General features: G+C 44.2%; 1 protein-coding gene and 1 long non-coding RNA gene across 6 annotated transcripts in view; one reads left to right on the top strand and one right to left on the bottom strand.

Moving 5' to 3' along the window:
* grhl2b (grainyhead-like transcription factor 2b) overlaps nt 1-15582 on the bottom strand; it is a 40409-nt gene that overhangs the window by 6446 nt on the left and 18381 nt on the right. For all 5 annotated transcript variants that reach the window (XR_016093826.1, XR_016093825.1, XM_088928563.1 and 2 more), the window contains 4 exons: nt 11055-11149; nt 3936-4094; nt 1698-1782; nt 1016-1155 (listed from right to left, as the gene is read on the bottom strand). Coding sequence is in view for 3 of the 5 variants with exons in the window: in XM_088928563.1 (XP_088784689.1) it covers nt 1016-1155; nt 1698-1782; nt 3936-4094; nt 11055-11149 (479 nt within the window). In the remaining 2 variants the exon portion in view is untranslated. The remainder of the gene's footprint in view (nt 1-1015; nt 1156-1697; nt 1783-3935; nt 4095-11054; nt 11150-15582) is intronic.
* LOC148823017 (uncharacterized) lies at nt 10289-11348 on the top strand. Its single transcript, XR_016093827.1, has 2 exons — nt 10289-10420; nt 11217-11348. It is a non-coding gene; the product is annotated as an uncharacterized LOC148823017 (long non-coding RNA).

Genomic DNA, 15582 nt, shown 5'->3' on the forward strand with positions numbered 1-15582 from the left:
TCGTGGGAATAGTAGATGGAGTAGCAGCAGTAGTATAAGTAGTAGATGGAGGAGTAAGAGTTGGAGTAGCAGCAGTAGTATAAATAGTAGATGGAGGAGTAAGAGTTGCAGTAGCAGCAGTAGTATTAAGTAGTAGATGGAGGAGTAAGAGTTGCAGTAGCAGCAGTAGTATTAAGTAGTAGATGGAGGAGTAAGAGTTGCAGTAGCAGCAGTAGTATAAGTAGTAGATGGAGGAGTAAGAGTTGCAGTAGCAGCAGTAATATAAGTAGTAGATGGAGGAGTAAGAGTTGGAGTAGCAGCAGTAGTATAAGTAGTAGATGGAGGAGTAAGAGTTGGAGTAGCAGCAGTAGTATAAGTAGTAGATGGAGGAGTAAGAGTAGGAGTAGCAGCAGTAGTATAAGTAGTAGATGGAGGAGTAAGAGTTGCAGTAGCAGCAGTAATATAAGTAGTAGATGGAGGAGTAAGAGTTGGAGTAGCAGCAGTAGTATAAGTAGTAGATGGAGGAGTAAGAGTTGGAGTAGCAGCAGTAGTATAAGTAGTAGATGGAGGAGTAAGAGTTGGAGTAGCAGCAGTAGTATAAGTAGTAGATGGAGGAGTAAGAGTTGCAGTAGTAGCAGTACTATAAGTAGTAGATGGAGGAGTAAGAGTTGCAGTAGCAGCAGTAGTATAAGTAGTAGATGGAGGAGTAAGAGTTGGAGTAGCAGCAGTAGTATAAGTAGTAGATGGAGGAGTAAGAGTTGCAGTAGCAGCAGTAGTATAAGTAGTAGATGGAGGAGTAAGAGTTGGAGTAGCAGCAGTAATATAAGTAGTAGATGGAGGAGTAAGAGTTGGAGTAGCAGCAGTAGTATAAGTAGTAGATGGAGGAGTAAGAGTTGGAGTAGCAGCAGTAGTATAAGTAGTAGATGGAGGAGTAAGAGTTTCAGGAGCAGCAGTAGTGGTATAGACGATGAAGAAGGAATCGAAGACAAGCCTGTTGACGGCCTCTCCCAGCACTGCTGCCCGCCCGAGCTCCCACCTGCCCGCTCCTCTGCAGGTTCCCGAAGTGGACGTCGGGAATGAAGAGGACCGGCTGCGAGTCCAGGTCCGTCATGGTCTTGAAGTAGGTGATGTCGGCCTTCCTCAGCGCGGGCCCGCCCCCCGGCGGCCCCTCTTTGGCTGAACGCACACAGAGCGGGGAGAGGGAGGTGAGTCTTGTCGGAAAGGTTTTTCTGAATCTGCATAATTCTCGTTAAATGAACACAATTTGGTCACGTTCGTGGATGGACGGTCTCGTGAAGCTCTGGCAGATCAGTGGGAGGTACCTAAGCCTGCTGCCCGACAGCTCTGCGGTTGCACTGCTGTTCTGCCCCCCTGGTGTTAATCTAGCTCTCACCATACAGCCACACTTCAGCTGTCTAAGATCCATATCCAGCCCTGGTCTGGCAGATCCCCAGTCCACCAGGTGTTACAGGTCACCATTACTACAGACCTGGACCACTTTCATTGTCATCAAAGTCACAGGTGTACTATTGAATTCAGTCATCGGGAAATCAGCTGGGTCCACAAATTCGAGTACCCTTCAGCCCTTAAGGATTACAGTCCTCTGAATTGAGCCAATTATTTGCTGAATGGATCTTTAGATCTTTAGAGACAGGTGGCCTAGGCCTTAGCTGGATGGGGACCCCTGGTGTATACAGTATGTCCAGGCTGACACTTACTGTTATTACACTGGGCGGCGGCCTGTCCCTTTGTCTTCTTGCGGTTCTGTTTTCTTTCTTCATCCCGGATTTTCCTTTCTGCCCCCTGGTGTTCAGGTAACGAAGGAGGAAGAGTGAGGAAGGCATTTCACGGAGCATGACGCTAACTGTCTCAAGAGGGGTCGGCGTGATGGCGGGGCACTTTGACCATCCTACTGGATCACTGATGGTCCCAGCCTACCTCTCTAGCCAAGCAAGCAAGGAGCTGCATCAGGGAATGGGGAATCCCCACAGCTCAGTTTCAGAAAGTACTCTTGAGAGCATCTGCTCAGTCACAGGGCACAAAGACCCCGTTCAGACAAGTGCGCTGGGATAAGGGTACGCAGGATTGTCACAACAGAAAGTCTTCCACGCTCGTGAATGGCTCCGTTTCTGCCACAATAATTGGCTTACAATTTTTTTTTCCTCCAAAATTCAGATGCCAAAAATCTCAAGTTATATTTTTAAATTAAAAAAAAAACTGCCTATCAGGCTCAGGTCATCAGTATCTAAACTTTCCTTTCACTAAAAATCATTCAAAAAATCATTCTCCGATATAACGAATTAAAATACAGTAAGCATATTCGATCGTCTTCATACAATAAAGCAAAGGTGTCTTCAAAGAGGGTCGTCTATGCACAGGGGGGAAACCTTGAGCTGTTCAATAAGCTCATGGAAGTGTGTACTGTGTTTTGCGAGTCTTAAAGGAACCACTAGAGGGAGCTACTGAATTTCCCATGTTCCAGTGTTTAGCACCAGCCAAACCGCTAAATAAGTGACCGGGTTCTGCAAGTTAAAAAATGCCCTCTAATTGAGCACAACATGCTCAGCTACTCTAATCCCCATTAACCAGAGAAAACCTTTGGCACATATATAATCTCCCGATTAAGGGGCAGAGCGGTGGCTCTGTGGCTCAGGATCCGCACCTGTGGCTGGAAGGTTGCTGGTTCAAATCCTGTGGCTGTTAGAGGAATCCTACTCTGTTGGGCCCCTGAGCAAGGCCCTTAACCCCGAGGGCGCTGTACAATGGCTGACCCTGCGCTTTGACCCCAAGCTTCTCTCCCTGTCTGTGTGTCTCATGGAGAGCGAGCTGGGGTCTGCGAAAAAAGAAATTCCTAATGCAAGAAATTGTACATGGCCAATAAAGTGATCTGATCTTATAATAGTCTCCTGGTAAAGGCACAAAACAATACACAACACCATTTCACCACCTTACTCAAACACTGCTCACAGAAAATGAAGGGAAACCTACAATATTGCCAAGCATGCTGTGATAATTCAGCAGTGAGAATTCAGGTGCCATTTCAATACTCCCATGAAAGGTACTGAGCTAATAAAGACATTAAACACATGGTATTCAAAGGCATTTCAATGGCCTGTACTGACTGCTACAAAGCCTGGGAAGCCAGTCTAGAAGAATTTCTGTTTTTAAATCTTCTTTTTAAGTTGTTTTATGATAATGGTTCTGATAAGACAACCAGAGAGCAACTTATTCTTCTCTTAATAACTTAATGTGCTTGGAGCTACACCAACGTTTTCCAAACAAAACATGGAAAAGATTTGCACTGTGCTATTTCACAAGCCTGTTTTTTCATTACTGTGGTCTGTGGTACAACCCACAAAAAAAGAGATGTGCGCACCCAAAATTAACTCAGCTCGCTTGTGCGAAGCCCCAAAAGACAAAGACGGCCCCAACTCGTTTTGTTTCAGAATCCGAAGCCATTTCCACAGTGATCACAGCAGGAATGACTCAGAAACAAAACAAAAGAAAACACCCTGAGAACTCCTACAACAGATAAACCTTACATACAGTGTATCCTAGCAGCAAGACCTTATTTTGCAGCAGAGAACACGACCCAGGAATTGACTGATTACCAGTTAACAGTCTCATTAACTGGAAATCAGAAAGTTCCTGAAATCACTGAAATAACCAGAGGTCTACTTGCCATAGATGATGATGATGATGATGATGATTATTATCATAATCATGATCATTATTATTATTATTATTATTATTATTATTACTACACTTATATATTAAGTCCATACACTTCCATTTTAATTCCTTACTGTTCCTTAATATTATAGATACTAAGAATTTCTTGCACTTTTCTGGACACTCCACGGACGTGCCCTGCAGGTCTGTATGCCAGCTGCCAGTCCCAGGAAAGTGGCGGGTCGCATCAGACACTGCCCCCGCAGTCTCCACGCGGGCCTCACCTTGTCGCAGAAGACCTTGATCTGGGAGAAGGCGCGGTGGATGGGCTTGTTGCTGCGGTTGTTGTAGCTGTAGGTGTCGATCTGGATCATCAGTGGCAGGCCCTTCACTCCCTTCTGGGAGGAGAAGTCCGTGCTCAGGCAGTTCACCGTGATGAAGATCTGGGGGGGGGCCCACATGGAGACATCGGTCAGCTCGCTACTTGCTCTTGGTGATTTTGTTCCGGGTCTTGACTGAACGGACTTGTGTAAAATGAGGAAACTATCTGCGCTCATCGATGCGTGTATGTTTTACGACCCCTGTCCTGGCACTTAATTAAGCCTGTGCTTACTGTTTTTCTGTCTTTTATTGTTATTAATCTACTGTTATGTGCAGTTTGCATCCTTACCGAATGTGATTATAAATCACTTTCGATAAAAGTGTGTCATATTATCTATTGACCGGCTGTTGGGGACATTTCCGAAAGTTTCAAAGCAGGAGTGGAGGGAGGGTTGTACAAGGTCGTTTGGTAATTTAGCAAATATCCCGGATTATTGAAGTGCATCACCTGCCTGATCCCAAATGGGATAGTTCCAGACGACTCCCCGGGATTTGTTTACTGTTGTATATAAAACAGGGAGCTCCAGGAGTGCGTTTCCATCAGTTAACAAGCTAATGCCTGCCGAACCTCTATTTACAATGCTATGCTTTGAAGTGCAGCACTGAGGAGGAGGAGGAGGAGGGGGGGGGGAATTTAATGGACTCCAGCGGAGAAAACCACAGTGCCAGCACCCACGTCATCACAACAGACAAAGAGACCTGTGATCATGTGGCCTCGCTATATAAAAACAGGCTCCGCAAACAGCCTGCTATTTTCTGACTCAGTCAGTAATCTCCCACTTTTCACATCCACAGGCTCAGGCCCCAAGCGAAAAACCAGCCCGGGACAGATGCTTGATTAAAATCCGTCCCGGAGGCACCCTAGGGCTCACGTTACACAAGCCGTGCAGGTCACCAGACACCCAGCACCTTAGCGGCGGCCCTGCTCCGTCGGACAGCCCCCGTCATCAAGTTTCAGAGCCCCTGCCCCCACCTCCTCCTCCCCCCGCCCCCCGGGGGTGAAAGGGACGAGACACCGGCTGCTGTGGTGGAGGGGCTCATTTCAGAAAGGACTGCGGGCTGGGCTTCTGTTCGAACACTTCCCTTGACCGGATCCACGCCTGGGCAGCTCGGCTGCGGAGCTAAGCAGAAACCTCTGTACCCCTGTACAGCCCCGCTGTACCCCGGAGGACTGTACTGCCCCGCGAGAGTGAAGGAAAACCTCACTGCTGGAAATGCCTCCGTTTCCTGTATAGCTACAATCTTGCCTGTTCCTGAGCAGTACAGGGGATATCTGCTCCATTAGCTTCAGGAAAGAGATTCCAAAAGTGTAAAGACTAGCCATCAGATTCAGGATCTAATCTAACATTCACCGCGGTCGCCCGGTTTGGAAACCCAAATTCACGCAATAAAAACCGACTGCATAGGATTGGGAAAGCGGGCAGCCAAATTACTGGTGCACATCAGCTACAGCTGGTAACATCTACCAAACAAACAGCGCGCAAGGCTAATCTAATCAATGACTGTCATGACCACACCTTGCACTGTGAATCTGAGTCTGTCATTTACCTGCCTGCAAAGCACATGTCCCATGTGGGACAATAAAGGAAGGCATGGTAATAAACAAAATCTCTCCCCTAATGTTAACTATATGTTAAACTCAAATGACCCCATGCAGGTCACCAGTTCCCCAAACAGACGAGAAGGGCTGCATGTCATTCTTCTCACTTCTAACCATTGTTATGTCCTTAGAACCTAACTATATTTATAGACACTTAGCTTACAGTTTTGAAAAAAGTGATCTCACTGCATGCACAATACCAGAGCATGTTTCTTCAGTAAAACCTGCCAGTCTGCCACTCGGCAGCAGAATCGAGGTATCTCATCACCAGCCTACTGTCCGCTGTGCAGATCTGCACAAGCATGCCACTCGTGATACCCTACATCCACTGAGGACTGGACTGGATATACATTTATTAATATATTGAAAGCTACAGTAGGAGTGAATACACATAAGAGAAATAAAAACAGGCATCTGTTCATTGTTCACATTATTTCACTAGGCTGTTTTATTTAATCCTTTTTAAACTTAGGTTAGGAGTTTTAAGAACAAGAAATGGAGTCAATGCAGGTTTTTGTCATTAGCTGGCCTCACAAAAGGGCTATTTCATTCAGGAACACACCCAAGCAAAGCTAACACATCTGCTAGGACAATGGCATGCTGAAACAGACGTAACAGATGATAATGGAAGCTTTCCTCTGGGGGCTAAAAAGGCCGGGAGAACACAAAAACAGAAGAACTGTGACTTTTCAAAACAGCGGAAGAGACGCACTTTAATCTGACTGGTGAGGCAAAAAAGAAGAACAAAATTTGTACTCTCACACACGTACAAACACACCTAGTCGCCTTCCATTCTCCTACCAAAAACAGAACGAGCAAATTTGCTCTTTCACTGCCACCTGGCAAACATAGGAGAAGCTGTCATTTCTGACTTTCCCCAATGTCTTCGTGTAACCATGGATACCAAACCAAAACCAGCACACTGCGACACACAGCAATAAGCCACTTCATCTCCTCTGAATGTGCAGACTGTATGAAAGTACTCAGTGCCCTTCACCACAGGAAGAAGAAGATGAGTCAGGGATATAAGAATGAAATATCAAAGGTGAGTGAGGCCTGTGTGGCTTCACCTTGGCACGGCCTGAAAAATGGTCAAAGCCGACAAAAATCTTCCCTTGTTTCAGCCCTCTCACATGAAACAATCCGGATGCGAGACCCTGCTCTTTAATCATGAGCTTGGTTGCTTTCCTGACAACAAACAAGATTTCAAACCCGAGAGGCAAGTAAGAGGTTAAACGCCAAGCCGATAGAAATGGTTCCTCCCTACCTTGCCTGTGAGAAATATTTTCCCACCGAATCAGAAAGCGCCTGCTTCAAGTTTGAACTTGCCAGTCAGCCTGGATTATTTTATGACCCAAAGCTCGCATTACGTTCTTCAGTCATTACGGCATGTAAGGCACATGGAACAACACAGAACAACAGGGGTGTTTGCTTTTGTTTAAAGGATCGCAGATTCCACCTTCAGAAGCACAGGGCGTGCCAAGCCTTTAATGGCTTGTATCAGCTCCTTCCTGTACAAGTGCATCTGTATCGACATACCTGTTGAAATCTAGAAATAAATAACAGGCTAACTGAAGAAAAGCATAAGTTAGCGCATTGTTTTCCCTTTGGCGTGCTCATGACTGTGTCTACCTTTAATACACTGCTGTGGGCTGCCAGATATTTGCCAAGAGAAAGAGGGACAGGAGCACTGCTGCCCAGATCAAGCATTCATCTCATCCATCTGAGGCTGAGGTTGCTAGGTAACCACAGCTCTCAGACAACATTCTGAGGTAACCCCAACACAACACAACCCAAATCGTACCCTCGAAACGAATTTTAGTTCCTTGAAAACCTGGTATGATTTTTTTTAGCTTGTACGTTTTTTTTCGTGGAAGCGGGGCATCTTAACGAAGGAACATTCCAGTGTGTTTTTTTTTTGCAACGATGTAGTTGATCGTTAACCTGTGAATATTAAAGATTACAAAAGCATGTTGTAACAAAGTAGTGCAATGAAAAGCAGGGGGAGGCTTGTTAAGGGCTGCTCATTCCAGCCTATAAGATGACAGCTTGCAAACTAGGAGGTGGAGAAGCACGAAGACAATATCAGACAGCTTGTTTTGGAGTACTTCTGTATTTCTAACTCAGTCGTGAACGGTATACTATCCAAAGACCAGACTGAAAAATAAAGCTTTAAAGGATGAGTTAACCAAGCCTTTTATTTCTGTTTTAAAATGTTTTACACCTTTCATATCCTATTCTGTGTTCACAAGCATTCTCTTTAGTTTGGTAGCAGTTTGGTATTCTTCTGAAAATATTCTCCAAAGCAGTGAATGAGGTCCTGTATCACAGGACACAGAATCTGGAATACAGTACTTCACAAAAAGGTGACAGAGAGTAGTGTGAGACCACTATGTTGTCCAGCAGTACTGCTGTGCAAGAAGCTGTGTGAGAACAGTCAGGCTACTAAGACATGCGAGTCACACAGAAGCAGCTAGCGGAGACGTACAAACAAAATGTTGGAGCACCTGTATTAAGTGATGAAAGAACAGGGAGATGCAGATAATAATATCACTCAACCTTCAAGAACCAATCATAAATGAATCAGTCTTAAAAGTTACTACCAGCCTCCTTCCATTCGGGACCTGAAACATGCCAGACAGAGGACTAAAGCAGTCATCCCTAATGGAAAAGCACCCAAACCTACACCCTCACCATTATTTCTGCTCCACAGATCTATAGCATTTAAGGGAAAAAAACATCTCCGTTAATTCTTGTGCCTTTAGTCTTTATCTCAAGGGCTGCAGATAACATTATGGGAGGACAGAATTTGTGTTAGAGGCAGTACTGTTGATGGTTATCATTCCATGGAACTCACCAGTGCTTAATAAATAATTTCTCACTGCAAGGTTTGTAACCGCCTCAAGTTTAATGGAAGGATGTAAGGAGGATCCCTATTAAATCATGCAGACGCAAACCAATCCGTGTAATTCTAAAAGCAAACAATCCTACCCCGATATAAACCACTACATGGAGTGCATAAACATATGAACATCAGGCGTGCAATTTGCAAGCTCAGTGCACATCACGCATTAGCTGTGCAGAGGTGCAAGTCAATTAAATAAGTTAGGGGATAAAATATGATATATGCATTTCTTTGAGGAGGGAAAATCGTATCAAATTCTGGGGGCAAAGCTGCTCTCTTAAAGAAAGATCCTGTTTTTCTTCTTGTTATTTTGGAAGATTTGACCTGGTTCCTTTAAAACACATTCTTAACACTGGAGACTGGAAAGACCCAGTCATGCACAGCACAAGAAATGGCCCTGATCACTAAGCGACTCATAATGACACCACAGAGAGCCCGAGTCAACAGGATATCTGCAGTTGATTAAAACAAGAGCAGCACAGCCTGATGACCCTTTCTGAAACATGCTGCTGCAACATTTACAAAACTTGTAAATGCCCTAAATCGAGATGGGCGAGGAGAAAATGTGGAGGGTGAAATACTATAATTAACTTCAAACTTCAAACTGAGAAAAACAGCTGTGCTTAAGATCACCCCATTTCAGTAGACAGACTAATGCCTAATAACAAATTCTTGCATTCATACTGCGCTTTTCATCCCATAGGAATCCACAGCGCACCGCAAACAGGAGGAGGATCTCCCTCATCCAACACTGAGGTGCATGCGGCAGCCATTCTGTGCCAGCAGGCCCACAGCACACCTTGCGGGTGGAGAAGAAATTGCTTCACAACCTGTATGAAGGTGGAAGTGTCCTGTGGGACAGCCATGCACACTACGCGAGAGAAAAATGGCGGAACACAGGTTAAAATGAATTCCAGCTGGAACACATTCATTGTAACTCAGACTACATGGGAATAAAGGCTCTACTATAGCCGGCAGGATATCCCCGGACACCACACAACCGCAGAAGTATTACAGAGGGATTCTTCTTGTCTGCACCTTATCCCGAGGCAAGTGCGAAACTTGATTGGCTCCGAAACTTGTAAGGTTTTGTTATTCAAAGTGGCAGCCTTTAAGAGCTGGCAAATCCAGTGCACAAATATTTATTCAGAGAGACAGAATTGAATTTCTCTCCAGAGTGTGTTTACAGAGCCATCATTAAACACTGGAGCCAAATAGAAGCCAGCTCATCGGGGACTTAAGTGCAGCCCTACCCGTGTGAGCTGCGCTGCGCCAGTGATGCGACCCCCCACACTGCAGGCGCTTCTGTTAAGCTGCGATGTTGGCTGTGTCCCTCTACTCGTGCCCTCCATCCAGGGCTGAAATCTGAGCTTCTTTCATACCAGACCGATACGAACAAAACTGAATGGGAAGAATTTGCGCGAGTGGCAGGCAGCGCGGTGTTTCACGGCGAGAGCACCGCTTGGGAAGCACTCGGAAAAAAATGCTACCTGCTGCATTTCTAACCTGTAGCACCGTGCCTGCCCGACCCGTATCATTGTGTGCTTCACACGCTGTGCACCAGCAGGGGTAGGACGTTACGCGAGCTGTGAAGTTGAGCTCGCTTTTCCAGCTTGCAGGGTTGCTTAGTCATTCTCCGAGGACTATTAGCGCAAACTAATCCACAATATCACAAGGGCTTAACTCCAGAGCTGCGCGGATTCCGTTTTGCAAATCAGTCACTTTCTATGAAAACAGAGCGCTGTGCACTGGAAGAAAAACCGAAACTGCCACTTCCTACAACATTATAAACTCGAGAAAGAGAATCCCACTGGGAGAGGGAGGAGGGAACTCAGTTGAACTGGCAGCCCAGTATGTGATCTCCTGTCACAGCCTGAGGAACAGTGAGTCTGTCTCCCAATAATGCTCCAGCCGCCTTCAGAATATGTCAATATTTTATAATATGTCTTTGCTGTAAATGTCTGTAATATGTCTGTAGATTTTATTTTACTTCTATTTTTGTTTTGTTTCATGTAAATATCATTACTTTCATTTGCTTTGGCAACACTGATTGTACCCATCGGTCATGCTAATAAAGCACCTTGAATTGAATTGAATTGAATTGAGATGGGCAGTATGTTCTATATACAACGTATAGCTTTAAAGCAAAACTTGACATTAAAAAGAAAACTGCTTGCCTCATAACACAAAAATGTTATTGTGTGGAGATCCTGGGTTGAACAATGTTGAGTGAGTGTAAAATACACACTGTGAGTTGAAACAACGTGTATTCTACCATTTTTAAGTGCATCTGTGTCGAAAAGATAGTAAATTGCTTTTAAGAGGAAAGGCAGTTCTTCAATGCGAAGTACGCAATTCATACAGTTCACACAGCCTCAGTCAAATGTAGCTGGATCGTAAACTCCTTCCTCTGTGAAACAGAGAAATGTAGAAATGCTATGCGCAAAAAAGGCGATCCATCTTGTCCTGCTGTGATGTTAAGTTACAGAAGCAGAGGGTTGATATCGGCATGCCTACCTTTGCCTCTTCATTCACATCCCAGGTGAAAGAGACAGCGTTGTAAGCAATTTCTTCGATGTTCCCAATTGTGTTAAAGCTCTCCTTGTAGTCAGCTGTAAACGGAAGATGGAAAATGGAGTCTTTGATTATGCTGTTTTTCTTTTTTGTTTCCCTATGCAGGTTCTCTTTGATCCTCAAACAAAGGAGGGCAGGGACAACAAGACTGCTCAGAACTCCGGCTACAGATTCGAAGTCCTCATGGTTGAACTACACTGAAAATGTGTGTGGACCGTAAACAGTAATACCCAAAAAGGGAAGAAAATACCCAAAGAGGCTATTTGTTCATGTAAATTCCTGCAAAATATGCATCTCAAAAACAGCTATCTGGGCATCTGTCAGAACAGCAGGCCCTGTTAATGTCCAAGTGCAGTAAGGAGACAGTGTCCTGACAGTCCAGTCCTGTGCTGCCTGCTGAAAACATCACGCTACTGAAAAGACTAAGAACTCCCTTTCTTAAAGTATTCTACTCTTTCATCTTGCCACAGGGTGACAGTCAGCTCTTTCATGTCTGAGATGAAAGAAAAAGAACTTTCTTCTATTTGAAAATTACCCACTCCCTCTTCCAGCAAATGTGGAAGTTTGAGAGAGAGCCAGCATATGATGTAAAAAGCATGATTTGCAGTGATCACTTTCAATGCACCACAAATAAATACAGTATATAGTGCTGTCTATGCCTATTTATTTGTACTACTTTTGCTGAAGGCTAAACTCATATTGCATTGGGGATTATAATAAATACTGACACACAGGTTCATTCTATTCAGCTGCTTGGCCAAGGTCTATAGTTTGTACAGTATCACGGAGATTTCCCACCTCTCTTACAAGAACATCAGTTATTTTAAGAGCATACAGTCATTGTGAATTATGGGAATGGATATTAACTAGTACCTACTGTTTCACCAGATATAATGTCTTCTAATTCTGTCTTTTGCATATATGGGGTCAAAGCTGACAGCCACAGACATCTCTTACACTCTTATTAAGGCACAAAAGTGTTAACACACCCTTCTTTTACCATTTATATGGTGAAAAAGGGGTATTCATATCTTCCAAGGAACTACTTTGGGGGTTATGGAGTAGAGGCACAACTTTATAGGGAATATCAGCGCTGCTTGATGTTTGCTTATCCTGTTGGACATTGCTTAGCATGACAGGATAAATAATCACATTGTTTGATATAGCACAGCCAAACCCAGCATGTTATTTTGAATGAGATTAATGCAAATGCAACCAATATGTAACAGTCTATCTGAGACAATGTAATTTGCCTTAACCTTGATTTACATCAAATGCAGTTTTCAAGGATCATTTGATGTAAATGACCAAACAACTTTCATCCTCAAAACCAGGTGAAAAAATATTCAAGATATTTTGGCACAAGCTTCCGCAAAAAAAAAAGCTACTGTCATTGTATCTTACACAATATTCAAAAGCATAAAAGTCCACTCTGTCTTTGTCTCGGACAAACCCTTCAACGTCTCTAAATGACACAAAACTCGGTGAAAAAAGGAAGTCCAGATTTATTTTTGTAGCGGCCACAACCAATGGGCACACTTTATCACCCGATAAACCTTATCTTGCTTAGCAAACAAGCAACAACTACTAGAAGAAACAATTAGGTCATTCAATTACTGAGTCAACACATTGCCTTCTATCAGGTCTTGATAAAGTTAGCTTACTTTAGCACACTGACTGCAAAGCGGATGTGATTGCTTTTTTGTAGGAGGGCCTCACTTTCCACAGTCTCTGCCCAGCTCGAGTGCTTCTTAAGAAGATTTCAGAGGTTAGTGACTGCGAATTCCTTCCTGATTGATGCCTTTTGAGATTCACCATGCTCTGGAGCCCTACTGTCCTCTTTAAGTCGCCAGGTGTTTGTGCCATTTGAGGACTTCTCCAGGAATTTGTCCAGCAACGTCTCTAATTCTAGGTGCGATCTGCATGCACATGTCTGAACAAGCAAGCCAACAGCTACTGTGGCCATGGCTGCCACAGTATTCTACTGATTTATTCCACTGATAACACCAATTAGGCTTTTGAGCCTTTGCTTTTTCACAATGACCACCAATAGAAATGGTATAATTCTTACTTCAAAAACTCAGCATTGATACATCTTCTCTTTTCTTTCGAATGCTTTCCTTATATTACTCAGTCAGCAGATTGGCTCTAGTTTTCAACCACCTCCTTGTGACCCAGCAAGCTGAGGCCTGTTTTGAGACCTGCTTCAACTTCCATTTTAAGGTTTTATTCAAATCTCCGATTCTATGACATGGCCTAAAGGCTTTAAGAGGAATCCGGGCTTAACTGTTATTCAAATTTTCCCAAGACAACAAGGGTGTCACATTGCAGTCACATGGTATGAGGGATATGTACACTGAACACTAATAGAAGCTGATCACTCTATTTATGCATACATATCTTAAGAATAATAAAGTATATGTAATAATGGTTTTATTTAAAGGCTTTTAGTGTCAGTTTTCATTGATCATTCATGAGCGACCATCATATACAGTACATGGGTGAGTGTGACTTTTGCATGAGCTGATTGGGCTCAGGTAATGAGGTGATTTAGTCTGCCAAATGACAAGCCTGGTGTAAATCAGAAATGAAAAACACACGAAAAGAACCAGCATGCCCCACCTATCAGGAGAGCAACACTTTCCTGTAGGCTGACGGCTGGACTGAGCCAGTGCACTGTTGCTCCCTGGCTGTCATGTTCACAGTTGGCATTTTATAACCTGGCAAGATGTGCAAACATGTCCTGGTACCTCACTTGCAACACATGTACAGTACGTGACAGACTTGCCATGGCCACCCTGTTTCTCAGGCCTGTGCCCCTCTGAAAATCTGGGGTGACGTGCCATCCAGTGAAACATTGCATGCTTTTCTGGGCTTGATAGAAGGAATGGGACAGCAGCTGAATCCCGGAGTGAAGCATGTGTCACCATCATCCAGCTTGCACTGGTTCCAGCAGTGACTTTACAGTACGAGCCTGTGACTTTCCCAGTAGGTCAGAGCTGAATACGTCAAAACTAATATCATCAAAATGAATTCACCCCTGTCGGACCCGTCCCATGAAAGTGGCACGACACTTGCTCCAATAAACGATTTTGTCATTTTCCTGATTCTACCTTTATGAATTTGATAGTCATAAGAGAGACAGTTCTTGTGATGTTCAGTAGCCTTGCGGAGTATAAGTCTGCCACATGTCCCTTTGTTACAGAACAATCCTGGTGGCTTTATGGTACTGTAGGATATCCTATTGCCTGCCTGTGCTATTTATTTGCTGAGCTGTTGTCAAGTTTAATTGCTCACCCCCAGCCACATATAAACTGTTTTTGCTCCGCACTGTAATGTGAAATTCAATACTGTCCTGCTTAAGTTTTCATCTTCAATCCTCAGTCCCCCCAGATTGCCCTCGTCACACTTGAGTGAAGACAGTACTACCCAGTCGGCCCTCACATTTCCAGATTCTGCCAGTCCTCTGCCCGATTGGGCTCAATCCAACTACTCCTGACTGGATCAATTAAAACCGAAATCGATCACCGTGCGGAGGTAGCACTGTCATGGCACAGAGATGTACAGAGCACCACCCTGCCTCTGTCAGGCCTGCAGGAGCCTTCACCCCCCTATCGCTCTGCGACGGGAGGGGTCAGGCTGTCAATGAAGCACGCAGAAAGGAAGGGGGGAGAGAAGAAGGGATTATTCAGGCTCAGAGTCGGTGAGTCTGCCCAGCCGGGCGGGGACTGACGTGGCACCGCTGTCAGAGCCAGCTCGCTGCACCTCCCAGAGCTCTCACTGTTCAGAGGAGCTGTACGGTGTCTGTCTAGAACAAACAATTTGCAGGGGATCATGCTGGCCAGCAAGAGTGTGCGCATGATATCAGACACTCGGCTTTCAAACCTTCAAGCCGGAATTCAAGCCTCTTCTTTTTAATGAGAGCAAAATATTGGGTACAATAAAAACACGGGCAATTATGATTATTATTGTTGTCATTTCTTAATAAGAAGAATAATACCATCATCTTATCAAAACTCTTTATCGAGAGTGACTTACAAAACAGTTTTAAAATGAAGAAGAGCACTGTGAGCAGCAGTTGCGTTTTGTTTGCCTTGGCTCTGCTTGAAGAGGACAAACAGTTATCCTGGGTTTAGGTTATCTGGCAAAGACATCCTGCTGTGATTATCCCACACGTATAATAGGGACACATTACAACACCGGGAGTGAAAAAAATGTCTTTTTGCAATCTGTTTCATGAGCAAAAGGACATTTCATAATTCATAACTGACAAGCTTTGGAAAAAAAACTGCCTCAGACAACTGAGAGACCTTCAGCACCTCTGAACAACAGGGCTTATTCCAGTAAGTACTGGGCATGGAGTAACACCAGTAAACATGTTGTTGTTTAGCCCATTCCATGCAATGTAAAAATGCTGAGTACTGCCTATATATGAAAGATGAGTATCGGGAGCTTTCTTCAAAAACACACC

Source organism: Atractosteus spatula, chromosome 12 (genome assembly GCF_055471065.1).
Source record: "Atractosteus spatula isolate fAtrSpa1 chromosome 12, fAtrSpa1.hap1, whole genome shotgun sequence".
In the NCBI taxonomy this organism is placed as follows: domain Eukaryota; kingdom Metazoa; phylum Chordata; class Actinopteri; order Semionotiformes; family Lepisosteidae; genus Atractosteus; species Atractosteus spatula.